Genomic DNA, 27,768 nt, shown 5'->3' with positions numbered 1-27,768 from the left:
TTTTCCTGAATATAAAGCTGTTTTAAAAGTTCACACATAGAAACTTTTCAATGTAAATCTGACCATGTTATTCAATAGGAGAAAATTCAGGTTGCAGGTAAAGTATGATTGCGTTACTTTTGTAATCCAGCACTGGTCTCCTGTGGCCAGCACTGGAGTCTTAACTTAAAACAGGAAGGTAATTCCGTTTCAGTATTTCGTATGATGTTTAAAGAATATTTCAAGTTTTCAAAAGTAGACAGAAGAAATTTCATAGAAAAGCAGACAATGGGTTCCTATGGAGAAAATACAGATTACTAGTAAAGCCGGTACGGGTTACTTTTACGGTTCAGTATTGGGCTGAAAGGTACAGTACTGACTTCCCTGATCACAGGTGAGTAGTTCGGAATTCAGAATTCGGCTGATTTTATATGAATATTTTCAGTTTTCAAAACTTCACACTTAGAAGAAATTTCACAGAAAAGCAGACCATGGTTTCCTATGGCAGAAATTTAGATTACTAGCAAACACAGTTGTGATTACTTTTGCGGTACAGTACTGGGCTACAAGGTACAGTACTGGCTTCTCTCCTGATCACAGGTGCGTAAATCCAAGTTCGTTATTCGGCTGATTTTAGATGAATATTTCAAAGTTTCAAAACTTCACACTTAGAAGATTTTTCGAGTCAAACCAGTCAATGTTATCCAATGGCAGGAAAGTGAGTCATCGGTTTTCAGGTGAGTACTCGACTGGTGAAGTTAAGGTTCCGGGCTTAGACTCAGGGGTCCCCCAGGGTCAGGTAGATACAGTTAGTACACCCTCAGCGGCACAGGGGCGGCCGGGTGCAGAGGTAGTTAGGCCCAATGTTATCCAAAGAGAGGCAGGGGGCCTTCGGTTGGTGGCTGCTGGCTAGCAGGCCACGCAGCTGTGGGAGCTGGGCTCCTGGTCACTTGCTCAGGGCATTGGGGAAGTAGAATAGGGTACAGGTTGCACTGCCAGGGGCACTCGGGCGGCTGGGTGCAGGGTGCTTTTGAGCCGTCGGGTGCTCAATGTTATCCAATGAGGATCTTTAAAAGGGAACAAAGGCTGCAGGCTCGGGGATGGTGGATCTTCAGGAGTGACCAACACTTCAAGGGGTCAGTTGGGAGCTTGGAGGATAGGTAGGCACCTCGGAGTTGGGCACAGGGGGTTGTGCCCAACTCTGGGTGCAGGGGTGTCTTTTGAGGTAGGGAAATCTTACACCCTGCTGGTCGCGGTCGGAGGGGTCCTTTGTCCTGAGGCTGCAGGCATCGTCGGGGTCGTCGAGGAGGGTCCTTGGGCACTGGATTCTGAGTCAGAATCGCTGGGGGGATGTCCTCAGGGTCTTGGTTCACTCCAGCACAGGCCAGGCTTGGCGGGTGCAGAGTGTGCAGGGTTCACGGTTCCGGGCTGATGCCACGGCTTGTTACTTGCTCTGAGCAGTACCACTACTCGTGGGAGACCCAGGTAGTCAGAGTCACAAGGCAGTCAGGTCCTTCGGGGTTTTTGAGGTTGCTGACCACTGGAGACGCCGGGGTTTGGCAGGAGCAGGTTCGAGGGTCAACAGGCCGGTAGGGCTGGGGCCAAATCAGTTGGTGTCTTCCTCTTCTTAGCAGCTGCACGGCAGGTCTTCTTGTTTCTTGTTCTTCTTTCTTGTTTTGGTATCTGGATCTGAGGAAGGAAGGTTCAGGGAGCACCTAAATACTAAATTTAGGGGCGCTACAGGTAGGGCAAGGGCAGGGACTAATGGGTCCCTGTCCTGGGGTGAGTTCACCCCCTAGCCTGCTCCTCTCCTGTGGGAGGGGGGCAGGAGCCTAGCTGGGATTGGGCAGGGCTCCCCATCTACAAGATGGCCGGAGCCCGGGGTCGTGCTTCACCTCGCCTCCCCGACCTGAGGGGTGGAGTTCGCGAAGGTTGGCACACCCCCTTCCTGACGTAGTTTTTCCCGCCAGTCTTCCCTCCAGAGTGCTGGTAGAATGGGTGGGGGCCAGTTGCTGGGTACAGTAAATGGTCTGGAGAAGCTCTCAGAGGCGGCATGCCTTTGAAGCTTACCCCGTCCATCCTTGGGGAGGAGACATAGCACCTCGCCCAGGATGTGCATTGTTGCAGGCCCAGGAGAGCGGGGGGCTCTCCACCCAGGGGTTCAGTAACATGTCTGCTTTGTGGCAGCCTCTGCAGCCACTCAGCCCAGACGTGGATTGTAGGTTAGGTTTCAAGGGGCATCTCTAAGATGCCCTCTGTATTGCATTTTACATTAAATCCCACACTGGCATCAGTGTGGGCTTAATGTGCTGAGAAGTTTGATATCAAACTTGTCAGTGTTCAGTGTAGCCATTATGGTGCTGTGGAGTTCGTAATGACAACCTCCCAGCCCCATATACTCTTAATGGCATCACTGTACTTACAATGCCCAGGAATGGCCCTGGGTACTGTAGGGGCACAGGGCTCATGCACCCGTGCCCACACCACTAGCATAGGGCACCCAGCTAGAGGGGTGACTGATGTATGCCAGGGCAGTGGGGTTGTGGGCATGGCACACAGGGATGTGTGCCATGTCGACTCTTTGTTTAGTTCTGCACCTAGACACTCAGCCTGCAAAGGCACTGTGTGAGTGTCAAGGTACAGGGCCCCTAAGGGTGGCACAATATGTGCTGCAGCACTTAGGGGTCTTCCCTAGTCACAATGCCCTGGGTACCTAGTGTACCATATACTAGGGTCTGATATGTGGCCAGAGATGTCAATTGGGTTTAGGCTTAAGTATAGTTTTTAGGGAAGAAACATAGGCCCTGGGTACCTGATTGGCAGGGACCCAGGGCACACCTAGGAAAAGTGCATCAAGTATCAGGCAAATATTCGGGGGGTACTGCAACAGGAACTCACTTTCTCACACAGACCAATCGGTTCAACAAACACAAAGAAGGAAAAGTAGTGTTAGGAAGTGAATGGAGGGGGGAAACCATGAATGGCAGGCATATAAATCGAATGAAGTGGTGGAGAGACAAAGGGGACATTGATGCCTTGGGGAAGAGGAAAGCTTGTAATGGGAAAGTCTATGTGACAAGGTAGATAGAAATGCATGGGTACTGTAGGCTGGGAAGGGAGAGAAGCCTGATAAGTGAAGGGCTGCTGGGGCCATAGAAATAGGAGCACCTGGAAGAGACTAACTAGGGCACGGGGACAAAGGGAAACCTATACATTGCAAGCCTGGCATCGGTGAACAAGGTATGATCGTGTTAATTACTAAACTATATCCCAGTGAGCCAAATGCCAGTCTCACAGGAATGCACCAACCATGACAAACTCCAGTAATGCCATTGGCACCCATTGGCACCCACATTAACACCCCCATCCTGGCCCATTCCGTTCTAAATTCACGTTGCTGGTCTTTCATCCTAAATAAATACTACCCCTCCATGCCTGCATGATTTTTCTTTTTTATCCTCGTATTCCATGAAACACAATGAGCCATACCAAAAGGTGTTAATTGACCGTCTGCCATTGTCACTGCTGAATCTGAAAGAGTGAGAATGGGGGGAATCCTCATGCACCTCCTCACCTCAGCAAATTAGGCTTAGTCTCTGGGGGGGGGGGTGCAGCTCTGGGTCAGCCGAAAAGCCAGGTCCTGAGGATCTTCCTGAAGGTGTGCAAGGTAGGGAAGCATCTGATGTTGACTCGGAGCTCTTCCGCCTGCTCTGGTTCTGCAATTGCGCAGGATCTCTGGTAGGTTGAGGTTGGCGGAGCAGAGGTTTCTTTTGGGTACATGGAAAGAGATTCTTTCGTTGAGGTATTTGGGTCCGATGTTGTGGAGTGATTTGTAGGCGTGGGTGAGTGGCTTCTCGACTGGGAGCCAGTGGAGGTCTCGTAGGTGTTGGGTCATGTGCTCATGCCGTGGGGTGCAGAGGAAGAGTCTGGCTGTGGTATTCTGGATGGTCTGGAGTTTGTGTAGCAGGGATTTGTTGATTCCAGCATAGAGGGCATTTCCGTAGTCCAGTCTGCTAGTTATGAGGGTGTGTGTGCAGATCTTCCTGGGTTCAGGGGGGATCCACTTGAAGGTCTTGCAAAGGGTGCAGAGGGAGTTTAAACAGGTAGAGGAGATAGCGTTGATCTAGCCGGTCATGGCGAGGGAGTAGTCTAGGATGATGCAGAGGTTCCGGACGTGGTCTGTCGGGGAAGGTGGGTTTCAAGGTGTTCTCCCAAGCATTGAGGGAGGGTATAAGGATGGGGACCTCTGTCTTCTCAGAGTTGAGTTTTAGGCAGCTGTTGCTCATCCAGGCTGCAACGTCTTTCATTCCTGGTCCTTCCTCTGGATCTTGTAGCCGTCGAGAATGTCGGTGGCGATGTCGGGGGCAGAGGCGTCGTTTGTCCAGATTTCAGTGAAGAAGGCGACGTCGGGCAAGAAGGTGTCAACGATTTCCCAGATCTCTATGGCGTGTTTGTGCAGGTAGCGTACGTTGAGGAGGATGCACTTCAGGACTTGGTGGTGCAGGCATTCGGCCTGGGTGTGGAGGTCGTGGAGGTGCAGTTGATGGTGAAGGAGTGTCGACAGTGTAGGCAGGAGAACTGGCCATGGGTCGTGTTTGGCGTCGACAGCTGGCAGTTGTTGTTCCTTCAGGGGTTGAGTGCAAGGAGAGTAGCTGGGTCGTAGTGTTAGATGGTTGGAGAGCCAGGGTCACTGTCGCTGGTCCAGGTCGGGTCACAGACGGGCACAGACAGGCTTATAAAGGCACGCTAGCGGCACAGCCGCACTTCGACCGCCATTAAATAGGGAAAGGGAAGGGAGGCGCAGCTGGGAGGCGGGAGCAGGAATCGGCAGGGGAGAGGGGCCACGGGGGCAACAGCGGCAGGAAAGGGAAGCGGAAAACGGGCAGAGAGCGCAACAAACAGAGAATGGCACAATAAGGCAAAACAGAGAATCCCACAATAAGGCAAGGCAACAATACAGTAAAGAAAAAGGGCACAGTAAACGTAAGGCAACAAATATTAACCAAAGTACAAGGCACAGTTGCAGAGGGACTCAAACGGGCACAATACACTCTAGACAGTGGCGCGAACCCCTACCTCTCCAGCTTCTCTTACAGTTCAGCTCCAACTACCCATGCGGCATAGCACAGCAGCGGAGCTGCAGAGGGACAGAGTAGGTCTCAGGCTGTGCAGTTAGGTATCTTTTACTTTTTTGTGTTCTTCATTTCTCTTTCTAAATCACGCTCTGGACTTTTTTCCCTGGTTGGATGTATTTCTAAGCCATTTTTAGCCTGTGCTGAAGCATGGCTCTGCAGTGCAGTTAGGTGTATTTTACTTTCTCTTGGTTGCACGATTGGATTGCAGTGACCACTTCTCTTGACGAACGTCACCTTTGCTGATGACTATGTAATCAGCACCTCCTGTCAAATTTATTTAGTTTGATATGTGCTTAATGTTACATAGCGACCCCTTTTTGGGTGATCAACACCCATTTTTCAGTTTTTTGAGGACTTATTTACTGGTTATTTTGAACCCTAACTCTGGGACTGCTATCCAGTGCCAATTAGATGTGCGTTGACCCCTAAAACAAAGTCAAAATATGCCTAAAACCCCATATGTCATATCTAATTTTACTACAAGACCATTGTATATGGTATATAAACTACACATATGGCATGTAAAATTAAATGGCACATGTGGACTGAAGCATGATATTGTGCCTTCTACTTTGTGACTCAGGAAGCATGACACCAACCTCTAGTGAGGCCAGGTCCCCTGCAGCCTGCAAGCTCTCATGTTTGTAGCATGGATTTTAGCATTGCGTGCTCCTACTAGTCAAGGACGAAGCTCTGGCCCAGTAAAATGGCTCATAGAGGCCCTAAAACCTGTTACTAATGTCTAAATAAGCCACCCCTAGAGTCACATTATTTCCCGTACAGGCATAGTTTCAAGAAGTGGCACATGCTTAAATTAATGTTAGCATGTACCTACAGTGAATACATCACCAGCAGTTACTTTCACTGTTTTGGATTTGGCTGTTCCCATAGGGAATACGGGTTAAGCAGATTAAATTACTATTTCCTCATTATCCAGTGGGAAACACCTATGGAAAATGTCCTAGAGCCTTTCCTAACTGTTTTAAAAAATCCTATCCACTGATAAAGTCAGATTTTCTATAACTGGTTAGGAAATATAACTTTCATTAAAACATATATTTACTTGCCTGAGCCACTGTTGGCTAATTACCCTAGGCCAGCAGCTGCTGACCAGCACTGCCTGTAACGAGGTGTGAAATTCCGTCCAAGAGCCACAAAATAGACCACTTTGACTCATTTGCTGACCTGAATAGGTAAATATGACTAATTTGAGTTGAGCAGAACATTCAGGTTGGAGCTGCTGCGTCCTCCTGTTTGGGCATACCGTGCCAATCTGCATGACCGGACGATTTGAGGCACTTGAGAAACGTTTGCACCCTTCGTAGGGTGTCTCATTCCCACAGGATGGTGAACCCTACAATTGCAGGAACCTCGCCCAGTCTTCTCCTAAACCCTGCTGGAAGTGTGAAATGATAGCAGGTGGACTGAACCTGCTGCACTTGGCATCTGTGGCCTGTGGGAAGGACTCAAGGAGTTTAGATCCCAGTCCACTGGAAATCGAAGGAGAGAAAGAGCTCCAAGGATCATAAGGCTGATCCCCTGAGTGGCTTCATAAACATAAAAAAGCTGAAGAGGACACAGCCCAACTAATTTTTGTCTACATTTCTTAGATGTGAACAAAGGAATTTAGTTGCATATGTGCTTTAATGCTTATATGTTTCCTATGAACATGTTAATTGTCATGTGTGACTTAATGTGTGCAATTACGTTTAATGAATCAATTGGAATTTCATTTTTTTACCTGCTTGAAGACCACTAAAGTCTTAGTATAGCTGCACATTTACATGCAATTTAAATGAACAATAATTCTGTAACTCCATGATGTATACTGCACATTTCTGCTGAACCATGCTAGCAGTGTAGCCTATTTCTGAAGTTGGCACTGAAAAGTGAAGATTTTAGATGGTAGTAGAGCCAACCCCAGCTCCTACTAGTTCTGACTGTATTTTTCTTCCCAGGTCTTCTCACATTCCTTACCACAGAAAGATCCTGGCACCTGGCTATGTGTTAGTTTCACTTCTGGCACGTGTTCCCGCTTACATTCACTTTAATTGGGAAAAACTGTCTAAATGTAACTAAAATAGTATGAATTTTAGCATTGCATGCTCCAACTAATCAAGGACGAAGCTCTGGTCCATTGAAATGGAAATTGCCTTGCTTAATATTTTAATGTTTGCTAGCTATTTTGCCTTAAAAGCATGTTAGATGTGGTGCACAGTGTAAATATCGATTCCGAAATATCAACCTACAGAAATATAGAGTTTGAAATATTGAAGGTACAGAATATCGAGGTCAAGAATATCGCTGGACAGAATATCGACCCGAAGGTAAGCAATATCAATTTTTTTTATATCGATCTAAGTAATATCGAAGTTAGTAATATCGATATCAAATATATCGATGTCACTAATCTCGATGTTACTAATATCGTTATCTGTATTATTGTTATGTATTTTATTATGTATTGATTATGTATGTGTTATAAGTGTTTTACTTGTTTTAAATTATATGTATACTATTTTTATATATTAATAATGTTATTTTTAAGTCAATTTTATGTTTTAGTACCAGAGCGGGTTGTGGGTTTATAGGGGAATAGGGTGGGAAGTAATTTAATTATACTAAATTAATCATTAATTTTTAGAAATTATAAATTAATTTTAATTAATTTTTGCGTTTAAGTTCTGTAGCGGGTTGTGGGTTTATAGTGGAATTGGGTGGGAAGTAATTTAATTGTAATTAAGTAATGATTTATTTTTATTTATTGGTATTGAAAATTATTTTATTTTTAATTAATTATTGATTGGCAATTCATTTTTTTTATTGGTAATTCATTTTTTTAATTGGTAATTAATGTTTTTAATTGGCAATTAATTTGTTTAATTGGTAATTATTTTTTAATGGCAATTAATGTTTTTAATTAGCAATTCATTTTTGTAATTGTTTTTTTAATTGGTAATTAATTGTTATTCTTTGGAAATTACTTTTTATTAATTGTAATTAATGTTTCATAAAAAAGTATTTTTTGGTGTAATAAATAATTTTATTATTTAATCTTTTTTAATTGTTAATCAATTTTTAATAATGAATATGTTTTTTGTTATGAAAAATATGTTATTGTTCAATATTTATTATTTGGTAACTAATATGTATTCATTAATATTTATTGTTATTTATTGTTAATTTATTGTTAATTAATGATTTAATTGTAATTATGTTTTTAATAAATATTAATGGGTATTTGTAAATGATGTAGTTATTTAAAAATTATTATTTTTTTTTTTTTAAACAAACATTATTTATAAGTATGTTATGTTTAACTTCTACGCTATCCAACGCTTTCTCTACTGTTGCACTCTCTGAAGTTGGAATAGTAATTTTTACCCCAACGCTATCCAACGCTTTCCCTACTGTTACACTCTCTGGAGTGGGAATAGTGATTTTTACCCCTACGCCATCCAACGCTTTCCCTACTGTTGTACTCTCTGGAGTAGGAATAGTAATTTCTACCTCTACGCTATCCAAGGCTTTCCCTACTGTTGTACTCTCTGGAGTTGGAATAGTAATTTTTACCCCTACGCTGTCCAACGTTTTCCCTACTGTTGCACTCTCTGGAGTTGGAATAGTAATTTTTACCTCTACGCTATCCAAGGCTTTCTCTACTGTTGCACTCTCTGGAGTTGGAATAGTAATTTTTACCCCTACGCTGTCCAACGTTTTCCCTACTGTTGCACTCTCTGGAGTTGGACTAGTAATTTTTACCTCTACGCTATCCAAAACTTTCCCTACTGTTGCACTCTCTGGAGTGGGAATAGTCATTTTTACCCCTACGCTATCCAACTCTTTCCCTACTGTTGCACTCTCTGGAGTTGGAATAGTAATTTTTACCCCTTCGCTATCCAACGTTTTCCCTACTGTTGCACTCTCTGGAGTTGGACTAGTAATTTTTACCCCTATTCTATCCAACGCTTTCCCTACTGTTGCACTCTCTGGAGTTGGACTAGTAATTTTTACCTCTACGCTATCCAATACTTTCCCTACTGTTGCCCTCTCTGGAGCGGGAATAGTAATTTTTAGCCCTACGCTATCCAACACTTTCCCTACTGTTGCACTCTCTGGAGTTGGAATGGTAATTTTTACCCCTACGCTATCCAATGCTTTCCCTACTGTTGCACTCTGGAGTGGGAATAGTCAATTTTACCCTTATGCTATCCAACGCTTTTGCCTACTGTTGCACTCTCTAGAGTGGGAATAGTAATTTTTAACCCTACGCTATCCAACGCTCTCCCTACTGTTTCACTCCCTGGAGTTGGAATAGTAATTTTTACCCCTACGCCATCCAACGCTTTCCCTACTGTTGTACTCTCTGGAGTAGGAATAGTAATTTCTACCTCTACGCTATCCAAGGCTATCCCTACTGTTGCACTCTCTGGAGTTGGAATAGTAATTTTTACCCCTAGGCTGTCCAACGTTTTCCCTACTGTTGCACTCTCTGGAGTTGGAATAGTAATTGTTACCTCTACGCTATCCAAGGCTTTCCCTACTGTTGCACTCTCTGGAGTTGGAATAGTAATTTTTACCCCTACGCTGTCCAACGTTTTCCCTACTGTTGCACTCTCTGGAGTTGGACTAGTAATTTTTACCTCTACGCTATCCAAAACTTTCTCTACTGTTGGACTCTCTGGAGTGGGAGTAGTAATTTTTACCCTTACGCTATCCAACGCTTTCCCTACTGTTGCACTCTCTGGAGTTGGAATAGTAATTTTTACCCCTTCACTATCCAACGTTTTCCCTACTGTTGCACTCTCTGGAGTTGGACTAGTAATTTTTACCCCTATTCCATCCAACGCTTTCCCTACTGTTGCACTCTCTGGAGTTGGACTAGTAATTTTTACCTCTACGCTATCCAATACTTTCCCTACTGTTGCCCTCTCTGGAGCGGTAATAGTAATTTTTAGCACTACGCTATCCAACACTTTCCCTACTGTTGCACTCTCTGGAGATGGAATGGTAATTTTTACCCCTACGCTATCCAATGCTTTCCCTACTGTTGCACTTCCGTGTGGGAATAGTCATTTTTACCCTTATGCTATCCAACGCTTTCCCTACTGTTGCACTTTCTAGAGTGGGAATAGTAATTTTTACCCCTACGCTATCCAACGCTCTCCCTACTATTTCACTCTCTGGAGTTGGAATAGTAATTTTTACCCCTACGCTATCCAATGTTTTCCCTACTGTTGCATACTTTGGAGTTGGAGTAGTAATTTTTACTCCTGTGCTATCCAACGTTTTCCCTACTATTTCACTCTCTGGAGTTGGAATAGTAATTTGTACCCCTACGCTATCCAACGCTTTCCCTACTGTTGTATTTTCTGGAGTGGGAATAGTAATTTTAAGTCCTACACTATCCAATATTTTCATTATGGTAGTTTTGTTTGGACTTTGAATAGTAGTTTTATTTATTTAGCTATTTGATATTTTTTGGATTATTTTAGATAATGTAGTATATAATTAATTTGAAAGATATTGAAAGTATATTCAATTTCTTTAATTTAGTAAACATAATTATTTTTTTATTTATTTATGTTATTGTTTTATATGTGTAGATGTATTTGTAATTTATATTTTTAATAATTTATAAGTTAAAGAATATAATTATTAAAACTTATGAAGTAAGTTTATATTATATATTTTATGTATATGTTTAATTAATGTTTTATTATTATGTATGTATCATGTAATAATTTTAAACATTATTAAATATTTGTAACTATGTTTAGTTTCTTTTATTATTCACTTTATTTCACACTTTTTTAACAGTAAAAACAATATTTTTAACATCGATATTTTATTTTTGATATTTTTGTACTTACCATGTTGTAGATAAAATGTCGATATTCTTGCCTTCGATATTCCTGCCTCGATATTTCGGTAGGTCGATATTTTCTATGTCGATATTCTGTCAGTGATTCGTCAGATGTCTCTGCAGGATGTATGACATTACAACGCATGCTTTTACCACGCATGCTTTTACATCGCAGTTTTTACAACGCATACCATTACAACGCATAGTACAACGCATAGTAAAGCCAGTAAAGAATTGGCTTGGTAGTTTGGTCTGCCCTGTTCCCATGATGCACTGGGTCAGGGACAGACTAATTTGCATGTAGCCAGGTTCTGAACTGGGATGGTGCAGTGAGCTAAAAAACGGTGATGGATCAAGCCCTGATCTTTTGACTGGGTATGAGTGTTCTGTTTAATTCAGATGCTCTGTCCATCACCACCCCCCTTTTCTGAATCGTTTTGGCCACTATAGGAGTGGCAGGGTATGCTCAGACATGAGTCCCTTGCTCACTGTACCATCAGGATTCAAGCAAGCCGGGCCGAAGACGGCTGCAATGCCAGAAACCGGTCCCCGGAAGCTTGTTTCCTTTCCAGTAAAGAATTGGCTTGGTAGTTTGGTCTGCCCTGTTCCCATGATGCACTGGGTCAGGGACAGACTAATTTGCATGTAGCCCGGTTCTGAACTGGGATGGTGCAGTGAGCTAAAAAACGGTGATGGATCAAGCCCTGATCTTTTGACTGGGTATGAGTGTTCTGTTTAATTCAGATGCTCTGTCCATCACCACCCCCCTTTTCTGAATCGTTTTGGCCACTATAGGAGTGGCAGGGTATGCTCAGACATGAGTCCCTTGCTCACTGCACCATCAGGATTCAAGCAAGCCGGGCCAAAGACGGCTGCAATGCCAGAAACCGGTCCCCGGAAGCTTGTTTCCTTTCCAGTAAAGAATTGGCTTGGTAGTTTGGTCTGCCCTGTTCCCATGATGCACTGGGTCAGGGACAGACTAATTTGCATGTAGACAGGTTCTGAACTGGGATGGTGCAGTGAGCTAAAAAACGGTGATGGATCAAGCCCTGATCTTTTGACTGGGTATGAGTGTTCTGTTTAATTCAGATGCTCTGTCCATCACCACCCCCCTTTTCTGAATCGTTTTGGCCACTATAGGAGTGGCAGGGTATGCTCAGACATGAGTCCTTTGCTCACTGCACCATCAAGATTCAAGCAAGCCGGGCCGAAGACGGCTGCAATGCCAGAAACCGGTCCCCGGAAGCTTGTTTCCTTCCCAGTAAAGAATTGGCTTGGTAGTTTGGTCTGCCCTGTTCCCATGATGCACTGGGTCAGGGACAGACTAATTTGCATGTAGCCAGGTTCTGAACTGGGATGGTTCAGTGAGCTAAAAAAACGGTGATGGATCAAGCCCTGATCTTTTGACTGGGTATGAGTGTTCTGTTTAATTCAGATGCTCTGTCCATCGCCACCCCCCTTTTCTGAATCGTTTTGGCCACTATAGGAGTGGCAGGGTATGCTCAGACATGAGTCCCTTGCTCACTGCACCATCAGGATTCAAGCAAGCCGGGCCGAAGACGGCTGCAATGCCAGAAACCGGTCCCCGGAAGCTTGTTTCCTTTCCAGTAAAGAATTGGCTTGGTAGTTTGGTCTGCCCTGTTCCCATGATGCACTGGGTCAGGGACAGACTAATTTGCATGTAGCCAGGTTCTGAACTGGGATGGTGCAGTGAGCTAAAAAACGGTGATGGATCAAGCCCTGATCTTTTGACTGGGTATGAGTGTTCTGTTTAATTCAGATGCTCTGTCCATCACCACCCCCCTTTTCTGAATCGTTTTGGCCACTATAGGAGTGGCAGGGTATGCTCAGACATGAGTCCCTTGCTCACTGCACCATCAGGATTCAAGCAAGCCGGGCCGAAGACGGCTGCAATGCCAGAAACCGGTCCCCGGAAGCTTGTTTCCTTTCCAGTAAAGAATTGGCTTGGTAGTTTGGTCTGCCCTGTTCCCATGATGCACTGGGTCAGGGACAGACTAATTTGCATGTAGCCCGGTTCTGAACTGGGATGGTGCAGTGAGCTAAAAAACGGTGATGGATCAAGCCCTGATCTTTTGACTGGGTATGAGTGTTCTGTTTAATTCAGATGCTCTGTCCATCACCACCCCCCTTTTCTGAATCGTTTTGGCCACTATAGGAGTGGCAGGGTATGCTCAGACATGAGTCCCTTGCTCACTGCACCATCAGGATTCAAGCAAGTCGGGCCAAAGACGGCTGCAATGCCAGAAACCGGTCCCCGGAAGCTTGTTTCCTTTCCAGTAAAGAATTGGCTTGGTAGTTTGGTCTGCCCTGTTCCCATGATGCACTGGGTCAGGGACAGACTAATTTGCATGTAGCCAGGTTCTGAACTGGGATGGTGCAGTGAGCTAAAAAACGGTGATGGATCAAGCCCTGATCTTTTGACTGGGTATGAGTGTTCTGTTTAATTCAGATGCTCTGTCCATCACCACCCCCCTTTTCTGAATCGTTTTGGCCACTATAGGAGTGGCAGGGTATGCTCAGACATGAGTCCCTTGCTCACTGCACCATCAGGATTCAAGCAAGCCGGGCCGAAGACGGCTGCAATGCCAGAAACAGGTCCCCGGAAGCTTGTTTCCTTTCCAGTAAAGAATTGGCTTGGTAGTTTGGTCTGCCCTGTTCCCATGATGCACTGGGTCAGGGACAGACTAATTTGCATGTAGCCAGGTTCTGAACTGGGATGGTGCAGTGAGCTAAAAAACGGTGATGGATCAAGCCCTGATCTTTTGACTGGCTATGAGTGTTCTGTTTAATTCAGATGCTCTGTCCATCACCACCCCCCTTTTCTGAATTGTTTTGGCCACTATAGGAGTGGCAGGCTATGCTCAGACATGAGTCCCTTGCTCACTGCACCATCAGGATTCAAGCAAGCCGGGCCGAAGACGGCTGCAATGCCAGAAACCGGTCCCCGGAAGCTTGTTTCCTTTCCAGTAAAGAATTGGCTTGGTAGTTTGGTCTGCCCTGTTCCCATGATGCACTGGGTCAGGGACAGACTAATTTGCATGTAGCCAGGTTCTGAACTGGGATGGTGCAGTGAGCTAAAAAACGGTGATGGATCAAGCCCTGATCTTTTGACTGGGTATGAGTGTTCTGTTTAATTCAGATGCTCTGTCCATCACCACCCCCCTTTTCTGATTCGTTTTGGCCACTATAGGAGTGGCAGGGTATGCTCAGACATGAGTCCTTGCTCACTGCACCATCAGGATTCAAGCAAGCCGGGCCGAAGACGGCTGCAATGCCAGAAACCGGTCCCCGGAAGCTTGTTTCCTTTCCAGTAAAGAATTGGCTTAGTAGTTTGGTCTGCCCTGTTCCCATGATGCACTGGTTCAGGGACAGACTAATTTGCATGTAGCCAGGTTCTGAACTGGGATGGTGCAGTGAGCTAAAAACCGGTGATGGATCAAGCCCTGATCTTTTGACTGGGTATGAGTGTTCTGTTTAATTCAGATGCTCTGTCCATCACCACCCCCCTTTTCTGAATCATTTTGGCCACTATAGGAGTGGCAGGGTATGCTCAGACATGCGTCCCTTGCTCACTGCACCATCAGGATTCAAGCAAGCCGGGCCGAAGACGGCTGCAATGCCAGAAACCGGTCCCCGGAAGCTTGTTTCCTTTCCAGTAAAGAATTGGCTTGGTAGTTTGGTCTGCCCTGTTCCCATGATGCACTGGGTCAGGGACAGACTAATTTGCATGTAGCCAGGTTCTGAACTGGGATGGTGCAGTGAGCTAAAAACCGGTGATGGATCAAGCCCTGATCTTTTGACTGGGTATGAGTGTTCTGTTTAATTCAGATGCTCTGTCCATCACCACCCCCCTTTTCTGAATCGTTTTGGCCACTATAGGAGTGGCAGGGTATGCTCAGACATGAGTCCCTTGCTCACTGCACCATCAGGATTCAAGCAAGCCGGGCAGAAGACGGCTGCAATGCCAGAAACCCGTCCCCGGAAGCTTGTTTCCTTTCCAGTAAAGAATTGGCTTGGTAGTTTGGTCTGCCCTGTTCCCATGATGCACTGGGTCAGGGACAGACTAATTTGCATGTAGCCAGGTTCTGAACTGGGATGGTGCAGTGAGCTAAAAAACTGTGATGGATCAAGCCCTGATCTTTTGACTGGGTATGAGTGTTCTGTTTAATTCGGATGCTCTGTCCATCACCACCCCCCTTTTCTGAATTGTTTTGGCCACTATCGGAGTGGCAGGGTATGCTCAGACATGAGTCCCTTGCTCACTGCACCATCAGGATTCAAGCAAGCCGTGCCGAAGACGGCTGCAATGCCAGAAACCGGTCCCCGGAAGCTTGTTTCCTTTCCAGTAAAGAATTGGCTTGGTAGTTTGGTCTGCCCTGTTCCCATGATGCACTGGGTCAGGGACAGACTAATTTGCATGTAGCCAGGTTCTGAACTGGGATGGTGCAGTGAGCTAAAAACCGGTGATGGATCAAGCCCTGATCTTTTGACTGGGTATGAGTGTTCTGTTTAATTCAGATGCTCTGTCCATCACCACCCCCCTTTTCTGAATCGTTTTGGCCACTATAGGAGTGGCAGGGTATGCTCAGACATGAGTCCCTTGCTCACTGCACCATCAGGATTCAAGCAAGCCGGGCAGAAGACGGCTGCAATGCCAGAAACCCGTCCCCGGAAGCTTGTTTCCTTTCCAGTAAAGAATTGGCTTGGTAGTTTGGTCTGCCCTGTTCCCATGATGCACTGGGTCAGGGACAGACTAATTTGCATGTAGCCAGGTTCTGAACTGGGATGGTGCAGTGAGCTAAAAAACTGTGATGGATCAAGCCCTGATCTTTTGACTGGGTATGAGTGTTCTGTTTAATTTGGATGCTCTGTCCATCACCACCCCCCTTTTCTGAATTGTTTTGGCCACTATAGGAGTGGCAGGGTATGCTCAGACATGAGTCCCTTGCTCACTGCACCATCAGGATTCAAGCAAGCCGTGCCGAAGACGGCTGCAATGCCAGAAACCGGTCCCCGGAAGCTTGTTTCCTTTCCAGTAAAGAATTGGCTTGGTAGTTTGGTCTGCCCTGTTCCCATGATGTACTGGGTCAGGGACAGACTAATTTGCATGTAGCCAGGTTCTGAACTGGGATGGTGCAGTGAGCTAAAAAACGGTGATGGATCAAGCCCTGATCTTTTGACTGGGTATGAGTGTTCTGTTTAATTCAGATGCTCTGTCCATCACCAACCCCCTTTTCTGAATCGTTTTGGCCACTATAGGAGTGGCAGGGTATGCTCAGACATGAGTCCCTTGCTCACTGCACCATCAGGATTCAAGCAAGCCGGGCCGAAGACGGCTGCAATGCCAGAAACCGGTCCCCGGAAGCTTGTTTCCTTTCCAGTAAAGAATTGGCTTGGTAGTTTGGTCTGCCCTGTTCCCATGATGCACTGGGTCAGGGACAGACTAATTTGCATGTAGCCAGGTTCTGAACTGGGATGGTGCAGTGAGCTAAAAAACGGTGATGGATCAAGCCCTGATCTTTTGACTGGGTATGAGTGTTCTGTTTAATTCAGATGCTCTGTCCATCACCACCCCCCTTTTCTGAATCGCTATTCCATGATGACACCTACCTTGTGGTCATTGTGATGATGAGTGATTTGCATCCTTTGCCTCAATGCTCAACTTTAGCTGCAGTTTGTGTCCACACATATTACATTGGATGTGCACACTGATGGGGGTTTTCACACATTGGCCCAGTGCTATTTCAAAGCTTGACTTGTGTAGCCCACACTCTGGTGTTGTTCACACATGTGATGGTAGTTGCTTTGTGTGTCATGAATCAAAATCACTGTTGGGGGTATTTGTCAGGCACTACACACTGTTGGCATGATGTTGTTGTGAAATGTATTTGGCTGACATGCCTTTGGTTGATCTTTGTTGATGTGTGTCGCATCATCCTCCCTATGGGTGGGGGTGTCAATATTGCCTGCCACACTGACCCCTATGGGTGGGGTGGCATCAGTGATAGTCAACATGCCCCTATCTGTGGGGTGGCAGTGGGGGTGGGTAACATGCCCCTATGGGTGGGGTGACACCATTGATAGACAACATAACACATATGGGTGGGGTGGGATCAGTGATAGGCAACATGCACCTATGGGTGAGGTGGCACCAGTGATAGGCAACATGACACATATGGGTGGGGTGGCACCAGTGATAGGCAACATGCCCCTATGGGTGGGGTGGCAGTGGGGTGGGTAACATGCCCCTATGGGTGGGGTGCACCAGTGATAGGCAACATGCCCCTATGGGTGGGGTGGCATCAATGATAGTGCACATGACACATATGGGTGGGGTGGCATCAGTGATAGGCAACATGACACATATGGGTGGGGTGGCATCAGTGATAGGCAACATGACACATATGGGTGGGGTGGCACCAGTGATAGGCAACATGTCCCTATTGGTGGGGTGGCAGTGGAGGTGGGTAACATGCCCCTATGGGTGGGGTGGCAGTGGGTGTGGGTAACATGCCCCTATGGGTGGGGTGGCAGTGGGTTGGGTAACATGCCCCTATGGGTGGGGTGGCACCACTGATAGGCAACATGACATATATGGTCATATGGGTGGGGTTGCATCATTGATAGGCAACATGACATACATGGGTGGAGAGGCATCAGTAATAGGCAACATGACACACATGGGTGGGGTGGCACCAGTGATAGGCAACATGCCCCTATGGGTGGGGTGGCAGTGGGGGTGGGTAACATGCCCCTATGGGTGTGGTGGCAGTGGGGGTGGGTAACATGCCCCTATGGGTGGGATGGCAGTGGGGGTGAGTAACATGCCCCTGCTCGTGGGGTGGCAGTGGGGGTGGGTACCATGCCCATATGGGTTGGGTGACACCAGTGATAGGCAACATGCCCCTATGGGTGGGGTGGCATTAGTGATTGGCAAAATGCCCCTATGGGTGGGGTGGTAGTGGGGGTGGGTAACATGCCCCTATGGGTGGGGTGGCAGTGATGGTGGGTAACATGCCCCTATGGGTGGGGTGGCACCAGTGATAGGCAACATGACACATATGGGTAGCATCAGTGATAGTGCACGTGACACATATGGATGGAGTGGCATCAGTGATAGGCAACATGACACCTATGGGTGGGGTGGCATCAGTGATTGGCAACATGACACATATGGGTAGGGTGGCAGTAGTGGTCGCCATGGGTTCCCTAAGGAGGTGTGGTACTGCTGGACAGGGTGTGGACCCCCTGGCTTTGCTTGTAGGGTGGGTGTCCGACTTACCGTCTGCATCGTCCGCGTCTGTTCCTGATCTGGTCATATCTGTACAGGACTGGTATGGCCTGCGCGATTGGATTCATGCTCTGTCTCGATCTGTGGCTGGCTGCTCCGGTTCGAATCCGTGGAATGGGTTAATAGCGCGAACCGGAGTTGATATGCAGCTCTTCCGGGTGCTGAGACGTCCTGTACGTGGCGACCCGTCCGGAACATAGGAACTGTGTATCGTACTTGTCCGGCCGGAAGTAGCTGTGTTTATGTTGCCGTGCGGATTGGGTGTCAGGCTCAGACAGATATTGATGATGGAGTCAGAGCGTGCGGATCGGTCGGGAATTTGGCACTTTTCCGTATCGTACTTCCTCGGCCGGACGGTCCGGCTCCTGGTACAGTTCGGCCGTAAGGTAAGGCTACTAACATGTCTCGGATGGCTGGCCGACCAAGATCGGAATCGACCCCATTAGTCTTCTGTCAAGTTTCCTGAGACTGAAAGTAAATGTGACTTCTTTTCGTGCAAAGGCTCAGCCTGAACTAACCTCAAGATGTTTCCTGACACTAATGTGTGATATATTGTCTATTACTGCTGAACGCACTGCTTTACATATTTGTTTCCATGTACATTCCTGTCATTGATTACATAGGTTTGAAACTATCTTTAACCTGAAAGATCCAAATAGTGGTCTTGGGTCTTTACGTGATGCATTCCATTCTTCCCTCTATTATTCCTCCCTCTAGTTGATTCTTCAACCACCTCTCCTAATGAGGGGCATATCGGAAAAATAAGAGATATCAAGAGCAACGATAACACTAGAGGCAACAAGGCTGTGAACTACCCTGACATCCAGGACGGCACTCAATCGTATCAACCCTCAAACCACCCATCAAGGGCACCCCCCTCACAAACCATTTTTTTTTGTAGGTCATGCAATGTCTGACTGACCTCAGTCAATGTTCCATTGTCCGCATCGTTGGCCAGCATAAGCGCAGCAGGTCGACCCAGTCTTCTTGCATCTTCCATGGCTGTCATTAGGTTCAGCATGTATCTGTGCTGCATTACCATCAATCAAATGTCACATAGTTCTTCTTTAATGTTGTTAAATCCATCTTTTGTTGCATTCAGAAATGTTTTAAGGAATGGGCCAAGTGGGCTCTGGCCCAGGGCCCCAGGCTTTCTGCCCCCCTGATAGAGTTCTCTGTTCTGCAGTCTTCCCTAAGGACCTTTATTAAGTCTTGAGAAGATTGTTTTAAATATTGTTTTCCTTTAATTTATTTTTAATATGAGTTATGTGAGTGTGAGAGTCTATTATAGAAATTTTGCAGCAAAAGGGTGCTTATGTTTTATGCAACATCCATATATTTTTTTATTTTAGTTCAATACAGGCCCTCACATATGAAGAATGGGAGGGTGTCACAGAGATTATCTGCAGTAATATTAGTGGGCTGCTGCTGTATTACACTATTGAAAACACACATCAGTATCCCTGAATATTAGATGTAAACACATTTAGAATTTGGTCGATTGTGCTTGTGCAATGTATGTGACTTGGCCAAAGAGGGCAAGAAAGAGCTGAAATTGGATCATAAATTTGAAGCTGTTCCGAACAGGGCCCCCAAAATACCAAAATCCTTAAGATGTCCCTGGTTGCATTTATAGCCTTCATCAACTCTCACCTGGTTATTTGCAGCCATCGGGCAGTTGCTTTTGCCTGAACAGATGGTAGGATACTTCAGAAGATCACTGGGCGTAGTTAAATTGTCTATGTTCTTGTGGAACAACTTCCCAAACTGCAGTGCCAAATTATTCAACAGCTGTTTGCTTCCAGTTGTGAGGAAATAAGGTTATTGGACGGCTCATGGGATGGTCATGTAACTCTGAAATGTCCACTCCTGGTATCACCAGGGATAGGATGTGTAGAGTCACAAGGGAGCAGAGGTCCTTTCAGTTGGGGCCAGTATTGGTCCATCAAGCTGGTGGTGCCCCTCTGCATATTGGCGATGTATGTGGTGTTGTTGGACTTGAGGTCACTGCCTACTTTTACTTTCCTTTTTCCTCTGACACAAATAGAAAATGTTGTTAACTTCATTGCTATTCTAGGGTGTGTGGTAGTTCCAGTGTATTTATTACTCTGTATTCTCACAGCCCATATTTGTTGACACTGTCCTATTATCTTGTCAAATCTTAAAGGGCTGTCTGACTCAGTACCATTCCTTAATGATAGTGCTCTACATGTGAAATTTGCTGCACTATGCCTTTTATTGTGGGCAAATACTGATCCAGTGATGCTGAGATCCGGTCTGCTGTGCAATCAGGGGTAGATGATCAACTGTCGATGAGGCAACATGTGATCAAGGTCTCGGCCACCTGCATTACCATCATCAAGTGGCTGAGAAAAATTATATGGATGCTCCCCCACGACACCCAGAGAACCGTAGTCCAAGCGTTAATCACTTCTCGGCTGGACTATGGGAATGTTCTCCTGCTGGGTGCATGCAAGGAGGTGACGCGCAAACTTCAGATGGTTCAAAACATGGCCGTACGATTCCCAGAACCTCTCCCACCTCGGCCTCTCTGCGTAGCCTGCACTGGCTCCGCATTGAAAGCCGCTCCAAATTCAAGGCCCTCTGTATCATGCACCGCATTAAGTCGGGCAATGGCCCTCCCTACTTAAGAACTTTGGTTCATCAATATTGTCCCCCCCCGCAGTCTTTGTTCATCGACCCAAGAAAGATATCAGGTCCCCCGCATCAGGAGAGCCAGAATGGGCGGTCGCTCATTCGCATACTTAGCCCCTTCCTTGTGGAATGCTTTACCTCTTTCCCTACGTTCTGAATCCTGCTACCTTAGGTTCCGCAGAGACCTCAAGACCTGGTTATTCTACCTTTAGACCCTTTGATTCCTTAGTGCCCTTCCTGCAATTAACCGTCCTCTCTCTTTTGTTTAGCACCGGGAAACCTCCGGGTAGCTGCGCGCTGTATAAAATTAAATATAATAATAATAATAATAATAGTAGCTTAGCCTTATAGCTATTACATCCGGACCAGGGTTGAGTAAACCATAAGATGCCCTGGTCTAATATCAATTTTTCCCACTTTGACCAATCTCTCTTATGATACGTTTTCCTAATTCTTGATGCCTGATCTCTTACTCCCATCTATCTGTCAGGGTCTCTAGTACTTCAGGGGTGGTATACAATCTAGTTGTGTTAACTTGCACAATAATGGGGCTAAAGTGTGTTGGTTGAAGCTGGGCTTTTATTGTACATAAAAAGAGGTGCAAGAGACAGCATATAATGTTTGGGGATACCTCTTTAGGGTAATTCCACTTGTCTACTGCCAAGTCATGGGGGATGAGGGAGCATACATAACAGCTGGTGTTAGACATGGATATGCCTATACTATACATGTGCTGGTACCACTTACTCTCATTCAAAGCAGTGTGGAGAGGGTGATGGTCAGTATCATTATTAGTAGTTCTTTTCCTGCGAGTAATAGTGGATGTAGGAAAAAAGAATATGTGAGGACTAAAAGCATCAGTATTAGTACACTGGGGAAGAAAAACAAAAATTGAACTCATAACTTGAAATACATATTGTCTCTTGTTGAAGTGGTAGAGGGAGGCTTTACTCTAGTTGCTTCTCCTGTTCTCCCACTTCTTCCCCCTCAGTTTCCGAAGGGATGGATGGCACAGCTGGTGCCAGGCAGATGTTCGAGAAAGATATCCTTGGCTTGTGACCACAAATTTTCACTGCAGTCAATGCACTGTCTGTTACAGGGAAGGGTCATTGAGACTTAGGATATTTCAACTTGCGAACAAAGTTCCCAATGGCAATTGTGTCTGTTGGTAATTTACTGGAGGGGCGTCAGCTGAAGGGATGTTGATGCGGGTATCAGCTACATGTGCAACCTGTTTAGAAACAAACTTTGACGTTTTTGTTAGCTGAGGCAAGTAAACAGGCATCTCAGTTTGTACTACTTCAGGTGCATTCTCATTCTGTAACTTATGTCTAGTTAGTGGCACAAATATGTTAATTACTCTCCTTGTCACTATGGGATGTGGGATCAAAGGATGACCTGCTCCTGAGGTGTATCTCAAGTCGAACGGTGCTAGTGGGAGACTGTACAACTCAAGGTTTACAGATTTTATTTTTTTAGGAGGCCGTTGAGGTGCTCCAAGATGCCATTGCTTTGGGGGTGGTAAGTTGAAGTGAATGTTTGTGTCCTTCCTAACAGTGATGAGGTGGGAGAAGATGTTATTAGTCAATATTAGCTATTGTCGAATCTGATCCTTTTCAGGAGCACCCCACTGGGGTATTACCTCGCGGACCAGAAAATTAGCAGCAGACTTAGCATCACAGTGGACACAAGGTCTGGCTTCACCACTGGTGAAGCAGGACACTCGTCTAACTTTTTCTATTTTCGTTCTCAAAGATCACCTTAATTTTTTAGTGATTCCTCATCACGGCATTCACTTTAAAGGGAACTATCGGGGAAGAGATACATGTGTCATATCTTTCCCTGATACATTTGTGTCAACAAACGAATACGAGCGGTTTACAATAAACAAAGCTTGTGCGTACCTCGTAAAAGTATTTTCACGGGTCGCGTTGCTTCTCTTCTCTCCTGTTCTCGCTCATTCAGGGAAGGATATGACACATGTATCTCTTCCCCGATAGTTCCCTTTAAAGTAAATGCCGCGATGAGGAATCACTAAAAAACGAAAGTGATCTTTGAGAACGAAAATAGAAAAATTAGACGAGCGTGACCCGGCAGTCTGCGAGGTATGTGTTTCCTTTGCCCTGCACACTAAATAGACTTTCTAAAGAAATACAACAAGTTTTGGGGCTAATAGTTGTATTATTTCCCCGGTAGACAGCCAAGGGACACTGCGACGGCAACGCTCTAGCAGTAAAGCTGCAACTATTGTTTGAAATAAGGAAATAATAGATTTGAGGTATGCGTTACTATGAATTCAAAGTGCCAGCAAGGTTAAACATCTTCTACATGGGCTCTTAATGAAATGATCTCGCTCCTTTAAACAAAGCCCGTGTTTTTGTTACAGAAATTGAAAAAGGTGGCCAAAACCTTTAGGGAAACCAGGAAATAAGACAAAAATTCAGAAATATTTGTGATAGCCTGAATACAGCCTGTGATTGTAATGATAAGACGGCTTATCTGCATCTTATTCAGGTACAATATTAAGCTTAATATAGAGATAGTGATAATGTATTGAAAACAAGGAAGCTTTCCAAACTTGTAAATGTTTTCTGTTTTTATACATCTTGTACAGAAAATCAGAAAAGCCCTGATGAGAATCTAGGTATTGATTTTCCTTGATTTGAAACGCGTCAGCGCAACAAAGGAGCGCAAAAATACAAGGAATCAAGATCTTGTTTTCAAAGAGTTTGAATACATTTTTGCTATTGATGAAATCTGCCATTTATGGTTTATTGCTCCTTTGGACTATAAGCATTTGGTCTAAAATTTGGATATTGATTTACTTAACTGCAAATTCAATAAGGTCATAAGTATTTGTTTGTTTTGTGTAAAATTGTGTACTTTTAATGTAGTATGTCAAGTACGTTTTAGTGAAAATGTGGACTTTAAATGGTTTGTTGTAAATATTTGTATAATTGTTTGTATATATTGTACAGAACAGTGGATTTTCCTTTTCATATATAAATTCTTTAATGAAAATATAAAAAGTTTAAATCAAAAGGTATAAATAAAATACGGTGCAAACAAAAAGAAGTTGTGTTTGGCCAAAAAGCAACAATTGTGATAGCTTAAAAAGTAAGTGTGGTTCAGGCAATTTTGTTGTTTAATGCAGTCCCACTAATAGCATTTCATTTACAAGCCTTGCATCCATTTAGTGCACTTTATTAGGGTCTTATAAGTAAATTAAATTTGCCAATTACAGATAAGCCAATGATACCATGAGTTTATGGAAAGAGCACATACACTTTAGCACTGGTTAGCAGTTGCAATGTGCCAGAGTCCTAAAGCCATTAAAAATTAAGTCAGCAAAACAGTAGGCCAGAAGGTAAAAATTCAGGGGATCCACACCAAGGATGCCAGGTTCAACACTAACCTACTTCCCTATCTACCATTCACACCATGCCTATCACATCTAACCTTCCATAACTAGCCAACCATACGATTCCATTCTGTGTAGCTATCATAACTACCATGCCTACCATATCTCTCTACCTACAGTATCTGCATTCCATACTTACCTATCTTATGGATCTCCCCGACCTTACCTACTATACTTAACATACCGTACCTACCTGCCAAACCAAACCAATTTACCATACTTGCCAATTATACCTAACCTATCATATCTAACCTAACATATCTAGCCAATCCTTCCTACTCTGTCAAACCTACCAACATACCACATTTACCCTACCATATCTAACCTAGCTACCATTTCTACCATACCTAACCCACCATGCATAATCTATTTCCACCTCTGTAGAGCATATATATTAAGCCCACCCTTAGGGAATGGTTTTATCAACAGTGTCAAACTATAGCCATGTTGATTTTAGAAATATTGCAGAAGAAGTCATCATACACTTCCCTTTTACATTTATAGTAGTTTTTTGCAACAGCTGTACTTTGGGAATTATGAAATCCTGTGATTAAAGTAACACAATTCACACATGCAGATCACATATCCCTCAAACCCTAACCTTCTTCTCTAAAACACAAACTAACATGTGTACAACATTCTCCAAAACCAAATGACACCAAGTATATTTGTTTTTACAAACACCCATAAAGCACTTTATAATAATGTAAAGTTAACAACACATCGACTCTCTAATAGCAACTGCCTCAAAACATTCAATGTAAAAAAAAATTAACTCCAGTTCCATTTACTTCAGCACTTACTAATCTCAGCTCTACCATATAAATGCCTTCAAAATAAAACAAGCCTATCTACTAATATACTTGTGCTACTCTATGTCTACTTTGCTAACTTAAAACTATTTTTACAATTGCAAGATTTCTATAATTAAGATATAGACATACCTAAAACAATAGATAAACACAACTCGCAAAATTGCCTTGGAGACATCATACATTTCAATTATATTATTTATATTCAAATTAGAGATATGCTTCCATTATAATTCAAATATGTTGTTCTACTGAACATTTCATTACTAAACAGAATATAACAATGTGCTTTTCTTTCAAAACAATTTCAACAAAACTAACAATTTCTATATGTAGTATTAACAACAAGCCTGACCTTTTGAATTGTCAATCCCTTTTAATGATAGCTACATTTCTGGCAATCCATTTGGATATCTAAGAATCAACATGCGATGGAGTTCAGCGTGAAGAATTGTCAGCATTATGATTGCTGGTGGACAAGACACATGGAAGTTCCATGCATCAAAAATGAAATGTAGTCTTTTAACTCAATAATGCGGTGTCTGCTGTTTTAATAGTGGGGCACTAGGAAAAAATAAAGCTCTGTATGAGCATGAACATGCACCTCATTGAATACTCAACATTTTCAATATCATAATTATCAAATTGTTTGTGTTGAATATTAAACTGATTAAATGTAATTATTCCAGTTGCAATGCAGGTGTCAGAGATATTAAAGTACTGCATTGCACTGTTACATAGGCAGGATTATGTCAAAATGGTCAAGGGTGGAATGGAGATGCATAGAGTACTAGATTTATAATTATAGATGATCCAAAGAAGGGAAGGAACAGATGACTGTTGAAAATAAAGTATACCATAACCAAATAAAGGTGATTTCTACTAGGTGAAGTCATAGATTGAATAGGCTTTGACACGCCACTCTTCTCTCCATCTTGAATATTTTTGTCTCCTTTGAGGGTTTAAGGAGATCATTTTTACATTCATCTATTAATTTGCATATCTTTCTGTCGACGGGTACTGTACTCCTTGGTGTATGAACTATATAAAAGCCAAAACGATTGACATAGTCAGTGCACATTTCTGTACACTTAAATCTCTCATGTATTGATTCTTTCTTCTGATTTGTATTTCAGCTGTATCTGTCTGTCCACACCAGAAGAAGTTTGACATGATGGGCTCTTTGGCTCACATAATCGCACAACGCCTTTTGTCTGAAACACTCCCGGTGAAGAAGGTATCATCATTTCAACAAACCATAGGCCAAAATGTGCAATGAAAAATGCAGTTCTGTTTATAAACTGTAAAGTGTTGTTGCTGTCATAAGAGCTGCAAATTGTGAAAAATAAAAAACGAAATAGGGAAACGTTAAATCAGGTTTGGGATAAAGTTTGAATTTCGATCTCAAAGTTAGACCAAGTTAAGGAAACTTGCACCAAAAGCAGTTTACTGAGTTCCTAACTTCATTCAATTTCACTTGTAAGTGAGGTACTGGGACAAGAGTGTCCTGCCACTTGCACAGTATTTTGTGAGTTCTCCTGCTATTAGTGACTGACTCTATTTTATCTGATGCCGTAAGTTTTATTTTTGAACTTACATCACACTAATCTAACATGAAAGCCAAGGTCTAGGATTGTCCTTGAATGTGCAAGGTCTAGGACATATTTAGTGACCTGTAGGGGTGCACCAACAGTACGCTCATATTGGACAGAGGGTGCACCAAGAGTACCCTCATAGCGGACATAGGACTATCGTCTATCCAAGCTGAAGAACATAAAGCAGTGGTGGCAGCATATCATATTTCGTAATTAATATGTTCGGCTGTTTTGTTTGTGCCCTGGAAACTGACCCTTTTACATGGATCAGTTAACTTCCGCCCATTTAGTTAGTTTCAGCGCACTACTTTTTCTTTTGACTCTGCTTGTGGTGCCTGTCGCGCCTGGGGAGCGTGACTGGCCAAACTCACAGTTAGGCCCAAAATATAATCAGCATTGAATAAAGATACACGCACACAGATAGCCAGTTGGGACCGGAAGTCACGAGCGACTCCGGCCCATTTATTTATAGCTCTCTGGCAGCGCCTGGCCAGAGAGTGATACAGTATGCAAGGTGCTTCCGGTGGGTGGCCTCGAGAGGCCAGCTACTAGAACGCTACATCCCTTATCAGGTTCGGATTTTGAAACCAACATGAGGTCACTGCATCCTAGCACATAAAATCAGCCAGTCTTTGACTAGGTCTGGGATTGGGTCGGAGTCCATATTTATGTCGACACACTTCACGTGGACGTTGTGGACTTGGTTGCATCTGGCTCCCATGTTGGTGATCTGAAATGCCGGTTCCACACACCGGTGTGTTTCCAGCGGCCTGCCATGTGATCAGTATCATTCAGTGGTGTCTCCGATGTTTCCGTTTGCGTGGGAGAGGATTGGCTGTTGGCCATGTCCGGGACTTGTTTAAACCACGAAATGTTTCTTGTTACTGTTTCACCATTCCTTTCTGCTGTGACAGCCGTTCTACTGGTGGACTTTACCATCTATGTTCCTGGTTCATAATGGGTTCGAAACTTGCCGGTGTTCCAGTGATTCCT

At 44.3% G+C, this 27,768-nt stretch overlaps 1 protein-coding gene across 3 annotated transcripts in view; it reads left to right on the top strand.

The window, feature by feature from the left end:
- LOC144753590 (omega-hydroxyceramide transacylase-like) overlaps positions 1–27,768 on the top strand; it is an 878,827-nt gene that overhangs the window by 573,970 nt on the left and 277,089 nt on the right. For all 3 annotated transcript variants that reach the window (XM_078641230.1, XM_078641231.1, XM_078641229.1), the window contains one exon: positions 26,317–26,417. In XM_078641230.1, the coding sequence (XP_078497356.1) occupies positions 26,317–26,417 (101 nt within the window). The remainder of the gene's footprint in view (positions 1–26,316; positions 26,418–27,768) is intronic.

Source organism: Lissotriton helveticus, chromosome 5_1 (genome assembly GCF_964261635.1).
Source record: "Lissotriton helveticus chromosome 5_1, aLisHel1.1, whole genome shotgun sequence".
NCBI classification, from domain to species: domain Eukaryota; kingdom Metazoa; phylum Chordata; class Amphibia; order Caudata; family Salamandridae; genus Lissotriton; species Lissotriton helveticus.
Note: the sequence above shows the minus strand (reverse complement) of the source record. Positions and strands in the feature narration are given on the sequence as shown.